Here is a 19,827-nt window from a genome sequence, read left to right as displayed (position 1 = left end):
CCCCCGATTCTAATGTATATGTCCTTTTTGTTCTACAACACTTCCGATAGTGCCCTGTTAAATGACAAGCCTGGCAAACGTTGTTTCTTGTAGGGCACTGGGGGTCTCTTGCTAAGTGATTTGTTTCCCCGCAGCGATAACATTTCCTTTGTCCTCTATTTTGATAACTATTATAACTAGTTTTCGGCGGAGCACCAGTGTTTTTGCCACTATTGGAAATAGTTCTTTGTGAAATCCCATAATTCTTCCTATTCGACATACTATACACCTCTTGCTCAGAACCGTCGTCCTTACTAAAATGTGATGTCTGTATGTTTATCATTTCGTGAGCCCGTCCAATGTCAACCAAATCGTCTACTGTGACAGAGGATTTTTCCAATATTCTCTTTCTGACTTCAGCTGATTTACAACCCTCTACGAACTGGTCACATAAACATGTCCTCTAATTCTTTTTTTGTTGTGGTATCTTTAAAATCACATTTGACAACTTGTTGACGCAACCTAGATATAAAGGCGTCAGATGTTTCACTAACATCCTGTTTCATAGACTTCAAATAGCGGATTGCTTTTCGGTAAAAAATGTTTATCTAACAATTCTAAAGTATATTCATGCACAGCTTTACCTGTAGGAATAGTGTTGTGTTCAGGGATTGAATAAAATATGTCTTGCAAGCCTTCTCCACCCGAATGCGGGTAAATTGCCTGTTTTCTAGCAGAATCTGTTATTCCTTTTGCGGCAATATACAGTTCGACCGAACGTTTCCATTTTTTCCATCTAGAAGCAAGGCTGGTGACATCTCCATTTACATCGAAAATTGGTATAGGGCTAGTGCTGCTTCTTTCCATTTTAATATTTTCTGAAGGTTTAGTTGACGGATTTAACCAATGGATTTTACCGACTGCGCCAATGTACTGTATAATTAGCGATTTATACGAAATAAACAACCTCTTTATTGACAGTCGCCATTACATCCAAAGCATAAAAAACAATCATCTTCTCTCTGATCTTACAACACACACATCGATCTCCTGTATATCGATAGTACACTACAGAAATATTTCCAGTTTTCTATAACTGCGACTATAATTACAAATCTCTCTACCTACACATGTCCCATTAACCCAAACTACAAGTGATCAGTAGATCAACGTCCCACATACATAACGTGAAGAACGAAAAATTAAAGTAAAATATATTAAAAGCTGCCGAATCGAAATCGCATTCGTAGTGTAAGTCCTACATAAATGAACTAAGTGTCAACACACGACACAATCATAATATATCGGACACCCGAACAGTAAATCTTAAAGTAAAGATAAGCAAATAGAAAACGAAAGTTAATCGAACTTGAACACACGCGGCTAAGCAGTAAGGATCAGTCTCCGTTAGCCAGGTTTCCACGTGGGACAGTCCTTACATTCATGCCGCTTCTGATGCAGCGCTATTATGGGAGCACGTTCTAGCTAGTAGGAATTATAGCGAAACATGGCCTGAATAGTACCTGCTAATATCTTTCATATTCGTATCCACTACTGCAAACACTAACATCGTACAAGTCGATCAGCAAAAATGCCTATCCTATGACTTGACTGTGTACAGACGACGCCATAATCCTTCCCTTGAGCCAACGTCATGGTATCTACACATTCATACCGCCAGGCGAAATCGAAACTTTTAACACAATGTCCGGGAATTTACGTCTGACCCTCGTTGAAACTCTGACACATGAATTCAGAATCGCTACAAAAATGAACTCGAGGCTGGAAATATTACTTTGTCTATTTCCTATATTAAAACGCGAAATCGAAGTTAAACAACATGTCCAAATAGTTTAATCAACACAGTCTCAACACATGCAGTGATGTTCACAAAATAAAAATAAACTCGACTCTCGTTTGATATTACATAATATCACTGAAAACAGTAATCACTACCATCAAGATATTCACGGCATAACTCGAGTGTGAAGCTCCAACTGACTTGCAGTGTCAACACTCCAAACTGGTATCACGGTGAACTGCCCAGTGAAGTAACTTCCAATCGATATACGCAAGCTGAGCTATCATTCTAATAAAATTTATTTTTCACACCCGCAATGTTTCCAGTGACCGATATTTTCGTCTCGTAAAGATACAGAATAGAATTCTATTTACAATACTCAAGTATTATCGTAACCGTGTGTCAGAGTGTATTTTGTATGTGAGGTCAGCTGTCACAAAATGCACTTCGTTGATATAAAATAGAACCGTCACTTCTACTTAATTATCGTTACTTACGGTCTTACAAAAATAGTAATCATAGGAGAACATGAATTTCTACTTATAATAAGCGTTACAACGCGCTCACTTGAATTTCACAACCTTTATATTCATCAGTCGTTCTGGATTGCTCCAGGAAATCGTTCCTCTTATACAGCCTTTCCCAGAAAAATTACATCTCAACCTATACAACATGCCACAAAACCTCCTCTCCGTCGAAATACACTGCCTCTTATCCTCGGCATCCTGCTTATTCTACCTCACTCATAAAATACAGGCTTACTCTTTCCTTAACATCGTCCTAACTACTCTCATAATATTTCATTTCCATTACAATCCAGTTCCTTCTTGCTTCCAACTTTTTTAAATACTAGCGACTCCATGATCAAACAACTTTATAATGATCTCACAAGTTACTTCTCGAATTTTTTCCTGACCTCGCGAGCAAAAGAGCATACCGTGATTTTCTGTATCGCAAATACTCGGTGTCACCAAATTTAAGATTCCGAAAATGCCGACTTATGATTATCTTCACTGGATTTCGGTATAAACTGAAAATGTCGCTTGACGTTTCTGCTGAACACATACTTTTTCATCTCATTTTTTTCCTGGCGTGAACATTATTATTATTATTATTATTATTATTATTATTATTATTATTATTATTATTGGATATTTTGATATTTGAGTTTATCACACTCATAACTGTTATTTTGTGGTTATCATAATTGTAAAATTTTCCGGCCTGATCATTTCATTAATTTTCATTTGCAGTATTTACCTTCACTGTCTCTCTCGTTAACATTCGCCTCCACACAAGTATAACGACAAGACATATCATCGACGTCGCAACACTTAAATTTTTACACGCCACATATGCAACGCGATGTTATGATTCATGAATTAAGTATTTAAAGGAACAAGCATTCATATTTCTAACTACAAAACATGATATGTAAATTAGACAGACCTATAATTTCCTCGTTGGCATGGCGTTATCTCGGCTTCATTTTATGCCAGCCACCTCGGACTAACCCTCTCATAATTTCAGGACAAATTCTTCGCTTAAACACTACCTTATAAATACAGATTCTGGACTTGACTTGAAGCAACGCACATTATATTTTTTATATCTAACAATTGACGATAAACTGTATTATGTACACTTGTACAACAGTTAAACCGCCCCGTTTCGTGTCGAGAACTCAACTAATAGAATTTGCGTAAACCTCCCAACTAATTCTTATCCAGATATTCACAGGTGCGACTGACCGTGGGACGCAAGCTTATCTCCGCCAGACTACAGTCCTCCCTTACCGATTACCAAAAATAACATCGTTCGCAGAAATTCACAAGAGCTATCTATCTGCTGTCTCCATATGAAAAGTTCAGGAATCCTACAATTATTTAGCTTATGATTTTCTTCCCCGTCCGGGATGGATATCGTGGATACAATGTTATCAATATGTAATTTATCTCCGTTCACCATTTACCACTTGGTAATATATTCCTCCCTCAAGCCAACTGGCTCTAAGGATTCTGCAAGTCTATTTCGCCCACCTTAAGCCTTCTTCCAAATGTCGCTTGACGCGGATTCACACTCTCGGGCAACTGAATGATGACTGACGCTCTTGGTTGAGGAGGGAGTATTTATACATGTAGAAGCGACGCTCTGCTTGGCGTTATCTACTGTTGTGCAATCATTCCATTTGATGACCACTGAACAGATTTCTTCGATACTCACACCAGACATTCCATCCATTTTTCCAGTCATGATGGTGTTCTTGCTAATTTGCTCTGGTTCTTTAACGGGCGTAATTAATTAATTTCGTGCACGGAGATTCCCGCGCATTTTGACTGCATGTCCTTGACATGTGTACATTAATCTGCCAGTAAGCATGCTAAATTCTCTCCAATCCTAATTAAGTACAGTTGCATACTGTGGACCGTAGCTTCATCAGATATTTACCAAATTTCTTAATTACTTATTTCTTTTTAATGACAGTGCTGAAATCTCTCACAATGAGGGTTATTATCCTGAATTTCATTATTAATTACCCAAGGTCTTCCGAAATGTTCCGACCTCGTTCGATGTTTGGTGGGCCGCATCCCGCTGTGGGTTGTCACGCCACAGAACGCGAGATGAGTTTGCAATAAAAATATGGATGCACTTTATGTTGAGTTGAAATTTCAGCAAGGTAGAATTGTGTGCTCATAATCCACCTACAACGACGGAATATTTACGTATAAAGTGGAAACATAAATATTTCTCAAAATCGGAATGTGTGGAAGAATTTTGACATCAAAATTAACAATAATTCTACAGCGCATTCTCTTGCAAATCTTGTTCCCGACGTAGGATTTCAGTCCTCTCGAGCATCTTCCGGTTTTCCTCTTCCACCAACAAAATTTCGTGGCGTGTGTCATCGACAAAATCTCCTATTTAATGCCTGCACTCTGGACATTACTGGTTTTTCTCCGAACTTTTGTTGATATTTATAGTTCCATGGAGTGGCCCTTCGGCCGGGTATTTTACCTGTTAAAGTAGCAATATTAATGAGCCGTAGGACCTCTTCTTCTCCGGGGGTCATCTCCGCTGCTGCTATGGTGAAGTCATTGGGTTTTGGAATTCTTTCTTCTTGGGTATGGCATACCTTCAGGTTCGCTGCATTAAATATAGCCTCCCTGCTGCCGTGCAATAAATTTTATTGTTGTTCCTGAAACTCTCAACAATTTTAAATGATCCAACGTATAAGCGTGCAAATTTTCCATAGATATTTTCCCTTGCTTTATACATCACGGGTCTTCTTTCGAGCACAAATTCATTTTCATCTAATGGACGATGGAATCTTCGGTTTTTCACACTGCGCAACCGGCGATCTGCGTGCCGATGTAGGTGTCAGCCGTATTTTGTGTACATAATTCATGTGATTGTCAAGGATCACTGGTACACTGAACCACACCATGCCAGGGTCTCACCGGGTATTGTTTAAAAGGAATGAGCCACACCTACCTTCTAACTAACGTACGCACATAGTTAAATACGAGGATCGAAAGAGAAAACTAGGCGTGGACCCCGGTCAGGAAGGGCGAAAGACATTACCCTGAACTAGAAAAGTTATTCACCTCAAGCAACACAAGTTAGTAACAAACACTACTAGGAATAAAAATCCGAGAAAAGATAAATAAGGGATTATTGAAATGTAACGTCAATCAAAGGATCAATTTAAATCAGTGATTATAACAGGATAATACATATATACTCGGCGTTAGTCCGAATGTCAATCGTGACCTCATCATTGCATACATGTGCCTGGGATAGTTATTCTTGAGATGTAGGCACTAATACAATCAGTGACTTCACTACTCAAATCTGCGAAGTGAATATTCTTTGCTCGAATTTTATTCAGTCATTCCTTCACCGAGGATAAAATATTAAATCACAAGCGTGGGAGTCCCTTATCATTTGCTAACTCCTTTTTTAACAATACCTCCCACACATTTCAATTCCCACACACCAAGGAGCAGATAAAGCAAAAATGTGTTCAAATCAGAGAAACGCCGTGACCAAGGAAATTAGCTCGAAGGGCAAAGGGAATGCTCTACGGAGCAATGAATGTTAAACATATCAACAAGAGTAACATGGCGCGCGGCCATGAAATAAACAAATCATCATGGCGGCGTCCAGGTCGAAAAAGACCACGACGTACAATAAGGAAACAAAGAATTCGCTCCCAAAAGAAAATGAGAGGCGATAAAGAACAAACAAATATGATTTTAAGAGACCGATACGACATCTTAACACTCAGCCCATTCATCTACTCATTCATTCAACCATATAATCATTTGCCCTCTAAGGCAAATAATCTCTGCAGCTCGGTCCGAATAAATAAATAAATAAGGGCATCTCGTAGAGTGCAATACAACATTTCAGCGATAAGGTCTCACGTCAATAGTAGATATATAGCTTCCCAGGTCAAACGACAGCAGGACGTTTGTGACCCCACGGTCACGCGTAGAATCACCACCCCTTATGCTGCGTACGGCCAGAACAGATTTTCCGGCCGACACACCGACCATACCACCAAAAGATGGCAAAATGTTACAACGAGAAGCTCATTAAAATAAACAGAAACCCAGATTATGACGCACTACGATCACTCCTACAACTCACACACATGCCATACTCGCCCCGAGTACAAAGATGGGTCTCGGTCGGCCGTAAGAAAAAGAAAAGAAAGAATGATCATACACAAATGATACAAATTCAAAATGTTACATTACCGGCAATATCAATCATCGAAGCACGCAAATGATGTAGTACTATAACAATCATCGAAGCACGCAAATGATGCAGTAGTATAACAATCATCGAAGCACGCAAATGATGCAGTAGTTTAGCATTGTTTTTAAACCTATAAAACATCCATTTGATGCTTAAAAACGCTGCTCCTGTGTGTGAGGGCTGCATGTCTTAATTAGTCAGATTAATCAGAAAAAATATTCACTTCTAGGAGAAGATATTAAAAGGTCTCGCCGAGAAATAATCCTTCATGCTCGCGACAGAGGGTGCCCTCTGTCGACAGAAAGTGGAAATACATAGATACACGGAACAGTCAGATACATATTCTTTGAGACATCGGTAACATCATCTAAGAAACCATGCTACATTAGCATGTTTCAGGAACAACGGATGGTATTCTCCATATAGATTCGTGAAGGGTGTTATTGGCACAATTGACTATCAGAGGTAACACCTCAACCCACTTAAGGTGTTCTTGGTCGTACTAAATCCTGAAGAATTTTGCAATTACGTGCATTACCCTCTCGCTAGGATTTCCCGCAGGGTGTCTAACACTACTGAGAATATGATAAATTTCCAAGTTCTAAATGACCGTCTCAAACTGCGCAGAAATAAACTGGGAGCCATAATCTGTAAGACGAAATTTCGGCTCGCCCATATCTGGAATAATGTTACGGGAAATACATCTCAAAACAAGTTTGGAGTTCGCTTTCTGCATAGGAAACAGTGTCGTAAGTTTGGAGAAGACGTCAATGGTTACTAAGACAAACTTGCTGCCACGCTTCCTCTCACGAGGGGCCCATAAATGTCCATAGCGTATAGCTCGTTTGGTTGTGAAGGCAAGATACGGATAGATGCCTGTCGAATTAAGTAAGGCTTTGCCTTAACCCGCTGGCGTGTGTCACATGGAATGATGATTTCCCTTGCATTCTCCAGCAAAATCACCCATGTAAAGGTCTCTCGATTGGTTGAAACAACCTTATCGATCCCTCTATGATAAATAATTATGTGCACGTGCCAAATTAATACCTTTCGTAGCTGCGTTGATATCAAAATCTGGGATTTTACATGATCACTATCTACAAATTTCACGAGTGTATTATCCACAAACAAGTAGTTATCAGCGATCTTTCGGATGGCAGAGTATCGTGGATACTTAGCTGGAAGTCTCCACTGAAAGTACGAGTCATTTTCTTGCAAAAAGTGTGTCTCGATTGTAGGTCCCCTAGTTGTCCCAGCTCTACCAGAAAATCTCGGTCTTCCTGGACTGTATGTGGATGGTTTACCATATTCTCTTCCTCATTAGGGTTTCTGCTTAATAAGTCCGCCATGACATTTGACTTCCCTGAACAATGCTCAATCTCATAGTAAAATTGTTGGATAAACAGAGCCCACCTGGCCACTCTTTTACTCACAACAGTCGTCTTCATTATAAAAGTAAGTGCCTTATGGTTGTGTCTTAATAATTATATCAAATGCATAAACAATATTTTTCCCGTGCTGCAATGCCTGAACAATAGCCAACATTTCCAGTTCCGTCAGGCTGTACCTGATCTTATGCGGTCTTAGTTTCCGACTATAGAAGGACAAATAATTCCTATCGGTGGGCTGGTCTGAACTTTCCTGATATGAAAAAGCCCCGGTTCCCACGGTGGACGCATCCGTTTGTAAAATGAAGGATTTCTCAAAATCGGGATAACGTATCTTGACTCTGTTTAGCAGTAGCTCTTTGGTCTTCCTGAATACTTCTTCATATTCTGGACTACACCTACATTTATTGTTTTAAGAAGCAAGCTCTGAAGTGGTGCCACCACTTCCGTATAATTTCAGCAGTGATCCGCGAAAGATTGGCACATTCCGAGGAATCACCTGACATTTAAATTTTTTGAGTGGCTTCGGACTTTAACCAGATTCGGGCGAACCCCTCTCCATCAATAACATGACCAATAAACAAAACTTCCCTCTGAAAAAATTGGATTTCTTTAAATTTACTGAAGCCTCATGCCCTTATATTTTCCAGTGGTTTCTTTAAATCTTGAACTTTCTCATAGAAACTTCCTGAAGCTAAGGAAACATCGTCCATATAACGCTTTTTCACAGCCATAATTTCTTCAGTGAGACATCGATCTAGGGCGCGATGAGAGCTGCACCTTCGTTTTAAGTCCGAAGGGCAGATGTTTGAAAACATACGTTTTCTCATCAAGAATGAAGCCAGTAAACTGTTTTGATTTATGGTCCAGTCCGATGTGGTGGTATGAGGATGTATGTTCTACGCTGATGAAACGTGATTTTTCTCTAAAACGTCTAATAACATCTTTAATGGGCGGAGCTTGATCGTGCTCGGGGATCAACTGTTCATTGAGGGCACGAGCGTCCAGACACTCTCGTAGTGATCCATCAGGATTTAAATATGGTGTGGGTTGCTTGAAATGAACCCATTTTCCTCCATTTCCTTTATAATTTTGGCAGCTTGGGTATGGTATTTATCTGGAATAGGATACGGTTTCCTCTTGAAAGGCGTCAAATCCCTAACAGCCGAAGCAGACCTGCTCTGTTAGCGAACACTGATATATACTCCGTCAAAAGTTTTCTCAGTTGCTCGTTTTCCTCCACGGTTCGCGGAAATTCAGGTACCCTCAATCCTATCACGGTTTCGTAATCGGTGTAAACATCAACTTCCAAAACGTCATGTAGCTCCTCACGATGAATTCTTTCATCCTCTATAACCTCACTTTCACCAGAATTTGCCTCTACTGAATTTAGAGCATTTGAACCTTGGACATCCTCTTCGCTATATTCATATATTCTGTCTTCTACCGATTCCTCATTTAATTGAACAAATTCATATCTATTGTCTTTCCTGAATTTAATATGATTTGTACTGAAGTCAATCACAGCATTAGTTTCTCGAATGAAATGGGCTCCTAAAATCACACTGTGGTGCATCTTGGACATGATCACGAATGGATGAGCGAACGTGGAATTTATAGTCTGGAGATCTAAAAACGTTTGTACCTTACAAACAGCAATTTTGTCAGGTATGACCCGTCGTATATTTTCATGCGACACTGGAATTTTTGGCAACTTATTTTGATGTTTCGAATTGTCAAATAAGAGCTTGGGAGATGATTCTGATACTGGCACCAGTATCCACCAAAGATTTGACCTGAAAGTTACATATGCGGACATTGATTGGGGGTACTTTACTTTGGTAATTTCCTGTTTCAAGTAGTCTTCAACTAGGTCTACGGACGTAATGATCCAAGAGCTCATTTGTGCAACCACCCAGTCATTTGACACTTCGCATTTAAAAACTGGGGTTGACGACATTGAAATTTCATCTATTGGGATTTTGAAGTTTTTCCTATCAGGCGACGGTTGTGAATCACGTTCGAAACACGGTGCAAAAGGACTTAAGTTGGAATCGCGCTGATCCTGGTGATTTGCTCCCCGGTACTCTAACCCTTCAGCCCCAAAACAATCTGTGCTTACTTCCTGGTGTTGAATGCCATCCTTCCACGTTTCTTTCTCTTGAGCTCTTCTCAACCCATCAGTATATCGAACCCGCTCTCGATACCTCTCAACTTCGTTATGTTGAGAATTCTGGGATCTGTTATTTCCCTAGTCCCTTCGGTTATTTTAATCATTCCTAAAATGCCTGCGGTTACCTCCGTTTCAACAATACCGTCTTCAGTTACGGTTCCTCTTCCGGTGATAATTCCGGTTTCCTCTGCGCCTATTCCAGTCCCCATTTCTAGGATGTGGGTGTTCCCAGTTGTTTCCAAACTCTCATCTTTGGTCGATTGTGGTTATTTCCCTGGTCTGATATTTCCTGACCTCCTTCGGGAACCTTACTGATAGTATTCACGTATCGTTCGTGGGATCGTTCTCCTCTTGGTGGTTTTTGGTTATGCGTGAGGTCTAGCTGTCGGAGGATCATCTCCGCTTGTACAGACGACTCTACGTTTAATGCAAAGTTCATCATTTGAACCTCCGGAGGATAGCTTGAACTAATTCTTCCTCCGACTGTGTTGCTTCAAGTTCGTGATATTTAACGAGCTGAACTGTAAAATATTCTGAGTACTTGGTAGGGCCCATAGCTTCGTACCTACGTGAGTACAGTTCAAGTCTCAGGCTCTGCTGGGCCCCTGTGCATCAAAATTTGCTTAGAAATGCCCGTTGGAACTCGTCAAATGTGTCGAAAAATTAATATATGCCTTTGAACCATAATAACGGCGCTCCTTCAAGCTATCTTTCGGCCACCACTCGTCAGGAATCTTAGCATCACGAATATATACCCTACGATCCTTACGGAATCCTTTCGAAGTTAGAAGTAGGCCACCATCAAATAACTGAGGCTGGTCCTCATGTAGCCGAATCATGTTTGTGACATTCGCAACCCCTGAGCCTTGAGATCGACAGGTCTCAACATTCTGACTGACCACTAACTTTGATATGACTACCATTTGGCAATTGAGAACCAAAATCTGTATTAGGAACTGTCGTGGGTTGATTTAAAACTTTATCCACATTGGATTGCGTCTCAACCACACTACTGATGCAAATATTGACTTCATTCTTAATGCATCCGACCTTCTAATCCATTTCTCTCAAATCGTGCTCAATACTACTGTTCCTATCATCGGACCCTCAGTGTGCTGGGTCATGTTCTGCCTAGTGTCACGCAAAACATTTCTCATTTCCACTAATTCCTCTTAAATGTCTTTAATCGTGGTTTCGGAATTCTCACTAGACACTTGGAGTTTACCAGTTGCTTGCTCATGAAGTTACATTACTCTTTTCTCCTCTGTTTCGGTTTCCAGCTTTAACGCACTGTCTAATTCTCCACTAATTCGCTCTATCTTACAATCTAATAACTTAATATCAGCTGATAAAATTTTACGCTGCTCCTCCACGATCGTTAATGTTTTCTCATTCTCATGATCTATAGACTTCCACATCTCTATAATCTGTTGAATAATGTTGGCTTTAAGATCCACGTGCGTATTGGTCGGCTGTTTATGTGCTATCAACTAAGTGTTTGTCAATTTGCTTCTTTATCTCCTCCTGGCTATCATGTCGTAGCTTTCATCAAAACTTTATCAATGTCTGTATTTAAACTATCATGAATTTTAGCAAACTGTTTAACAAAATCATCTTTGAGTTTGACCTGATCTTCCGCAAATTGTTTGTATATTTATTTCTTAATTTCAACCTGGCTATCATCGAAACGCTGATTTAGTTTTTCTATCTCACCTTTATCTTCCTCTGAGTTCTAGGCAACTAGCCTGTGTTTCTTGAAGAATATTCTCAAACTTCATTAGTTGATCTACGGTGTCCTTTAATCCAACCTTTAAATCATCACTAGTGTCCTGAATCCTAGACTTTAAATCATCACTATTATCTTGAATTCTAGTCTTTGAATCATCACTATTATCTTGAATTCTAGTCTTTAAATCATCCCTGGACTCTTTACAAATAGTTTGTGTATCATTGATCGTACTCTTTGAATCATCACTGTGAAATTTCATGTCCTCCATCTGAATGTTTATGTCCTCCCTCACACTCTCTATCCTCTGAACTTTCATATCTTCCAACTGCTTCAGCAGATCCATCGTCACATGACCTTCCATCACAACAACAGCAAATACAGAAACGAGTACACTGGCTATTCATTTCAGCCAAGATACCACACACCACTATGGAAAGAATTCACTACTGCGTTCTCACATACAAACGCTATTAAGTTTTAATAAAATGAAGCTTACAACTTTGAAACAGTTACCTTATTTACATTTGATGACTGTGGCATTTATCACAAAGTATTAAATAAAAGTAAATTCTGACGTTATAGTATAGTAGTACGGATAAATATCCAAAAATTGTTTTGCATCCATGTAATAATTTATTCAACATGCTAAAGCATAAAACCTGGATGTAATTCAACAGTATCACTTCCAAAATTTATAGCTGTGATGATGATGAAAGTTTGTAAACCTTAAGTATCGGCTTCCTTAAATGCACTGTGACTGTTATTAATATTAACTAAGTAGTTATGCTCCTCGTTAACCGTAATAAATTTTAGCACCATCATTGGGCATTTGGCTTATACATGTCACAAACAATTCTCTCAGCCTCCTCTCTTCTTGATAGTGGCGAACGTCGTGGGCTCTGTCTATTCGGTTGAATATTTCCGTACGGACAGTTCTCGATTGCGAAGACATCTTGATATTTGAAGAACTTTTCTTCAACTTTGGCCTTTTGAACCTGCGTTACCGGGCGAGTTGGCCGTGCAGTTAGGAGCGCGCAGCTGTGTGTTAGCATCCTGGAATTACTGGGTTCGGACCCCACTGTGGCAGCCCTAAAGATGGTTTTCTGTGTTGTCCCATTTTCACACCAGGCAAATGCTGGCCCTGTACGTTTATTAAGGCCACGGCCGCTTCCTTCCCATTACTAGGCCTTTCCTGTCCCATCGTCGCCGTAATACCTATCTGTGTCTGCCTGCGTCAGCGCAGTATGTCCGAGGTCTCGATTAATTTTGAAAGGTGATGGACGTCCTGTGCATCCTTCGTGCTGTCCACACGAACAATGGATTACAGTGATACTAGAAAATCATTTAGGTTCAACATTTGTTGAAGTAGGCCCCTTAGCATTTAAAATCCTCTTCCCTGTAATATTCCTGGGCAGACTTCCTCCTCGCAACAGACTCGAAAATTCCCGTCTCTTGTTGGTCTTTGTTGTCCATTCGAACCGGTGAAATGACATGTACCACCATTCTCGGGGCAGCAGTGCCGACAGGCCGTGCTCGCCCCTTAGCACCGGCCCATTTCAGTTTTGCTGAAACTTTGAGTCTTTATTGTAGCAGCTACTAACCTGTCCAGGCTCATCATAACTCCAACAGCGAATCTCCCGACTTCAAGGTTGTCCACCCTCATTAGACTGGGTTATCAAAACAAATCTCTTTACATTTCCGTCTTGAGGCTTCTCTTCATCCAGCCGTCGAAGCTGCGCCTGTAGATTCGAGGTCTATGTAGCAGCTTCGAATGAAAATACATGAGCCAGCGCATCATCTAACCTATTTGGGTGCGCCAGACATAGGGCTCGTTGGAATTCTGGGTCGGATATACGAGACTACATATAGCTGTTCTGCGTAATCGTTTGTAGCTGAAGGATAAGTCATACAAACAAAACGCGCGATGTCTCCTCAAATTCTTGTAGTGTCTCGCCACGTTTTGGTGCCTGCTACGGAGTTTACTATGGTACACTTTTTAAGGTCTTTATCGTCGTACCTCATCTCTAATCGGGCCACCAGAGAATTGAAATTATATTGCTCACTGTCTGCAATCCCGTGGAGTATATCTAACGCATCACTTCGCTGCGCAACAACCTAGGCAGTGCATTTGTCTTCTCTATTCCACCGATTGGCGGCAGCTGCTGTCTCAAATTGCACTCGTACATAGACCACGGAGTATTGCAAACCTAAGGTACTGGTTTCAAACGCACCGTCCCTGCTACATTCTCGGATTTTGTTCTGCATTCAGCGATAGACCTGTTTATTCCAAAGGACTTCTTTTTCAGTAATGCTAATCCGTCCTCTATAGCAGCTGTTTAACGGTATACGTCAGTTTGTATTTGTTCTAGCCCTTGATCAATTCCAATTATCTTATATTCTACCAATCTCAATTTTGAACTGTTTCTGAGAATATTTCCCTAGCTTTTTTCCAATAAACTAAAGTTTTCGGCTTGTCCTCTTAGAACTTTCTACGAACTTCCAATATTTGTGCCAATATGTTAACAACACCTGCTATTTCAAAAATGTCTCTATCTATATCTTTACTTTCTGCATCTAACCGTAACACGACCTCGGTTCCGGAAATATCCTCATCACGTTCTTCCAGCTCGCACTTCAGAGCGGTAACATTTCAATCGCTCAAACTCACTTTCATCAAAGTATTGTCTTCCTTATATCTAACTCTCCTTTAACGGTCACGAATTGTCCAAAGACTATCCCACTTTTGACGCCAGTTGTTACATACGTGGGTACCGGTAACGTACGTCAATTTCCTTTCCATAGGAATATCTTTACAGTAAATCGCATTACAACTTAGCAATAAACCTCTACACCGAGCGAGTTCGCCGTGCGTTTAGGGGCGTGCATCTCTGAGCTTGCATTCGTGAAGTAGTGGGTTCGAACCCCATTGTCGGCAGCCTTGAAAATGGTTTTACTTGGTTTCCCATTTTCACACCGAGCTAATGCTTGGGCTGTACATTATTTAAGGTCACGGCTGATTTCTTCCCACTCCTAGGCCTTTCCTATTGCATTTTCGCTGTAAGATCTGTATGTGTTGGGGCGATATAAAGAAAAATTATATACACACATTCATGATACTACTAGTAATTTTAATCCAAATAAAGTACAATAGTTCCCAAATCTTCGTTCACTCACAAGTAGATAAATTTCCTTGCCCTGTCATATAGCATTAGATACAAAACAACAGAAAAATGATTTTTCTCACTTCCGCCGCACAATCTGACTCTTCGTACTTTTTTGCGTAGTCATCGTCATTTGTCTCCCGGTCCAGCTGAGACACTCTAGTATATTTGTCACACTAAATAATATTTATAAATTATTTGCAATGGCTGACTTATTGCGAACGATTTTCTCAACTTTATTAGTACCTACAACCCTGGGATTCTCTCAAACGACGACAAGGGCTTTTACAGAGGTTAATTACGAACCTGCCATAAACTACAGTGTGGTTGAACAAGATCAAAACCCTAAAACATACACCGTCCCTTATGAAGGAGAGTAGTCTGTTGCGGATTTCAGTAGATAAATATTTGCCGGCTATACGATCTTGTACTTCCACTTTCGGCTCGACCACTTCTCGTTCATTCTTTAAAGAGTACTCCATGAGCTCGTACGTTACTAAATTGTTTGAAGATTATTGAGCGTTATTTTGTTACGTTATACATTCAAGGGAAAAGACACAACACTTCCTCGTAACAAGTAAGAGCTTTTGATATACACGAATACATTCTGAATTAGAGTTGAGATGATGTTCACCCTGAAGGAATGTGGCGGTCATTACTAACGAGTTTTCTGCATGGAATATCAGTGCTCGAACTGTTCAGTATTAGTTTTATATTTTGGTAATATATTTACATCCCGTGTTTCACCTACAGGTATATCACGGGATATTTACAGTTATGATAACAACATACGGATAAATCATTGAAGTTAATATAAGATTTTCTTGAGGAATTCTGTTACTTCGACAGTGTTCCAGTGTTATTTCACGTGGTGCATTCAGTCAACAAGTGTCGAGCAGTCTGTGGAGACTTTTCCGGGCAGCTGCAGAGTGGTGAATCAATTATGTTCATTTTATGGAGATAGGATTTAAAGCGACCATGATTTGTAATAAACTGAGTGGTTATGAAGTTGGGCCAGATAGATGAGGACAGTCTGTGTGGTATATTAGGCATGAATAATTTTGTATGGAAGGAATCTTCGGAGCTGGTATATCTGGAGTTCCAAATTGTTGTATAATATTCAGTTAATACTTGTTTGGCATAATTTAGAGGTGGTGATTTGTGGTCTATTGACGATTTTTAGCTGTTAGCAATCCTGGCAAGATAGTCAGCTCTCTCGTTCCCCTGAAGTCCTGTGTGCCCTTAATCCAGTAAAGAGTAAGCTTGCTCGTTTTGTTGAGGGTAATAAGTTTGTCTCTGATTTGAGTGGCGAGATGATGGGTATTTTTCTTATTAGCAACGGCAAAAATTGTAGCTTACGAGTCAACATGAATGGAATAAGTTGAAGTGTAGTTTCTAAGTAGTTCTATCCATTTCACAGCCATGATGATGCCCAATAGTTCGACTTGGAATACCGAGAAACTAATATCTAACCTTTTCATTTCAATGAAGGTTTCCTTCGAGTTTTTCTCGTCTACCATTCCTGCTCCGACATGGTTTTGCGTTTTTGGTCCGTCTCTAAAGATAAGAACGTCTGCTTTATCTCCAGCTTCTTAAGTATTTATGTTTATATGATTCTCTCCAGGATGGTTTCTTCTTGATCATGCTTGGATTTCAGTTTCTTTCAATGAAGGAACTACTGCGTTTGTGGGATGATATCTTGAGATGGATTTGATGTCGTTATGTAAAAGAATGGCTGCATCTATGGGTATGGTGTAGGCTATAGCTTGCAAAGCATTGTTGGAGACTGTTCTGTATGCCTTTGTTGCTTATATCAGAAAATATCTTTGTATTTGTTGCAATTTCAATTTGGCTCTTTTTAATATGGAGGTGCTCCATACTTCTGCGGCATACAATATGACGGGTAGAATAGCATGACTGGGCGAGTTGGCTGTGCGGTTAGTAGCGCGCAGCTGTGAGCTCGCATCAGGGATAGAGTGGGTTCGAACCCCACTGTCAGCAGCTCTGAAGGTGGTTTTCCGTTGCATTCCCATTTTCATACCAGGCAAATGCTGGGGCTGTACCTAATGAAGGCCATGGCTGCTTCTTTCCCATTCCTAGGCCTTCCCTGTCCCATCGTCGGTATAAGACCTATCTGTGTCGGTGCGACGTAAAACAAATAGCAAAATGAATAGCATGATTATATATCATTACCAAATGGTGATAAGACATGTCGCACGTCTCTTTGGAACTTCTGACTAAGTTGTTCGGGATTTGCATTATTTTAATGTCCAGGTATTGCATGTGCGGGTTCCAGTCCATTTTGTTGTCCAGCATTACTACCAAATACTTCATTTATGACACAACATTGAGATCCCAAGCTGTTACTGAAGGATGACTGGTATAATCTTCCTTCTTCCTGAAACGCATTGGCATTAGTGCTGACTTGTCTTTAGATATTTCAAGTTTGTGTCTTCGCACCAATGCCGCATAATTTCGAGCGCTGTCTGAAGCGTGGATAGGATAGGAGAATGAGAAGGATCTCTGAACATGAGCATAACATCATCAGCATAGACAACTATATCCAGATCGGGCTTATTTGATAGCTGTACAATTAAGCCGCTAGTGATGACGTTCCATAGAGTGGGACCAGCGTCCGAACTTTGGAGACACCCTTTGCTGTTAGCTTTTGAGGTTGAAGTCTTTCCTAGGGTGATGTGGGCTGTACGATCTTCTACGAAGTCCTTACTGATGTTAAAAAATTGAAGGGAAGTTTTTCCCATAAGCGAGCCAGAATACTAGGGTGTCATGCATTATCGAAAGGACCTACAAAATCTGGAGGAAGAAGACTGCTTTTCACTCCAAGTCTTTTATACTGGTGAGCAAAATCTGACACTGCTTTTATCGCATCTGAGGTGGACCTTCCTGCTGTGAATCCGTACTGTTGTGATGGTACCTGCCTGTTGGCTTGAAGAAATTAGTTTAACCTATCCATAGAAAGTTTTTCCAGTTATTTACCAGGAATTCAAAGTAAGCTGATCCCTCGGCATCCTGCTACTGACTGCAGTTTTCTTCTGTATGTTTTAGGAATTGCTATTACGTTGGCGTTTTTCCACTTTTTAGGGATGCATCCCAAAAGCAAGCAATTTTTGAAAGTAGTTTTCAAAAAATTTGGCAGGGTATTACGCATACTTGCAACTATTGTTCCAACAATTGCCTCAGGTCCTACGCACATTTTATCGTTAATTTTGGTTACAATATCCTCTACTTCTTCGCCTGCAAATTCCAATTCCGTTTGTGTGTTAGTATCCCTAAAGTTCGAGTTTATCAATCTGATGTTCTCTTGTTCATCATTATCAAAATCCGAGACATCATTCGGAAAGCCTTTTGCGAGCAGTGCCTTTGCTGCGTCTATTTCTGACGAGTTTGAGGATCCTTCTGAGGTTAAAGTAGTTGTAGACATACGTTTGGCAAAACCTGTTTTACTAAACTTTAATTTTTCCAAGGAGATTCTTTGACGTTCAGTATTAGTTCCTCTGTGTGAGACTTCTAGGGGAGTCAGTTGTAGAACTGTTGGTCACATGGTTTCAATTTGTCAACGTAGATCGAGCCCAGAGGTGAGCGACGCAGATCATCCACCTCCGGATGGCGGACGACATCTCAGGTGCGATCACTGCAGCAAGCCGTTTATTAGCGGAAGTAGCCTGTCTGAGCACGTCAAGATCCACACTGCCCAGGCGCTCCACGAGTGCGCAATTTGCCACAAATGCTTTACAAAGAGAAGCACCGTGAGAGAACACATGCGAATGCACACGGAAGTCAAGTGCTCTGTATGCCAGAAAATTTTCCGAAGATCTTCACAATTGGCCATTCACATGCGGTTTCATACAGGTGTCAAGCCTTACTGTTGCAATATCTGTGACAAGGCCTTTAGCCTTAAAGGCAATCTAATTAGACATTTTCGGACTCATACAGGTGAGAAGCCGTACTCATGCAGTATCTGTAACAAGTCGTTTAGTAGTAAGGTTCAGTTAAGGAATCATTCGCGCACACATACAAGAGAGAAGCCGTACCTCTGCAGTATTTGCGGCGTCGCCTTTGGTGTTAAAGTCTATGTAAAGATTCACATGCTGAGTCATACGGGCGAGAAATCGTTTCGTTGTAATTTCTGTTGCAAGGCCTTCAGCCGGAAATTGTACCTTACCCAGCACTTACGGTTGCATACAGGGGACAAGCCATACTTCTGCAATATATGTGGCAAGGCTTTTAGCATTAGATGCAATCTAATCGTACATTTGCGGACACATACAAACGAGAAGCCGTACGGATGCAATATTTGTGGCAAGGCCTTTAGGCGTAAAGATCATTTAAACTATCACTCGCAGACGCATAACGGCGAGAAGTAAGTCTATTGCGATATCTGTGGCAAGGCCTTTACCCGGAAAGCTTATAACCGAACACCTGCGCTTGCATAGAGAGTAGAATCCATACTGTGGAGCATGTCCACATTCGGACACGTGCGGAATAACAATCGGACGATGCTGAGAAAAGCTATATGATATCCAGTCCTGGTACTTGCATGTACCCATGTGGATTGAAACTGGTGAGAGGCATCACTGCTGTATGTTTTGTGGCAAATCGTTCGAACGCAGCACCATGCTGTCTATAATAATAATAATAATGTAACCAAACGTCTGGCAGCGAAATGGATGAAATTAACAACTGTAGAAGTTTCTAGGATTCAAACATTTGAAAAATTCGCAAATGATAATAATAATTATAATAATAATATTAATTGTAAATACCAAACCTACCTTCATGATGATTACTATACACACATACACAGTAATTTA

The 19,827-nt window shown here is 40.4% G+C and overlaps 1 protein-coding gene across 2 annotated transcripts in view; it reads left to right on the top strand.

Annotated features, from left to right (window-relative positions):
- The window catches only part of LOC136874611 (zinc finger protein OZF-like), an 86,006-nt gene extending 66,501 nt beyond the window's left edge, over window positions 1-19,505 (top strand). For both annotated transcript variants that reach the window (XM_067148244.2, XM_068227694.1), the window contains exon 5: window positions 18,579-19,505. In XM_067148244.2, the coding sequence (XP_067004345.2) occupies window positions 18,579-19,380 (802 nt within the window). In that variant the 3' untranslated portion in view covers window positions 19,381-19,505. The remainder of the gene's footprint in view (window positions 1-18,578) is intronic.
- Window positions 19,506-19,827: the final 322 nt, after the last annotated feature.

Source organism: Anabrus simplex, chromosome 5 (genome assembly GCF_040414725.1).
Source record: "Anabrus simplex isolate iqAnaSimp1 chromosome 5, ASM4041472v1, whole genome shotgun sequence".
Classification (NCBI taxonomy): Eukaryota; Metazoa; Arthropoda; class Insecta; order Orthoptera; family Tettigoniidae; genus Anabrus; species Anabrus simplex.
This window is presented reverse-complemented; position numbering and strand designations above follow the sequence as displayed.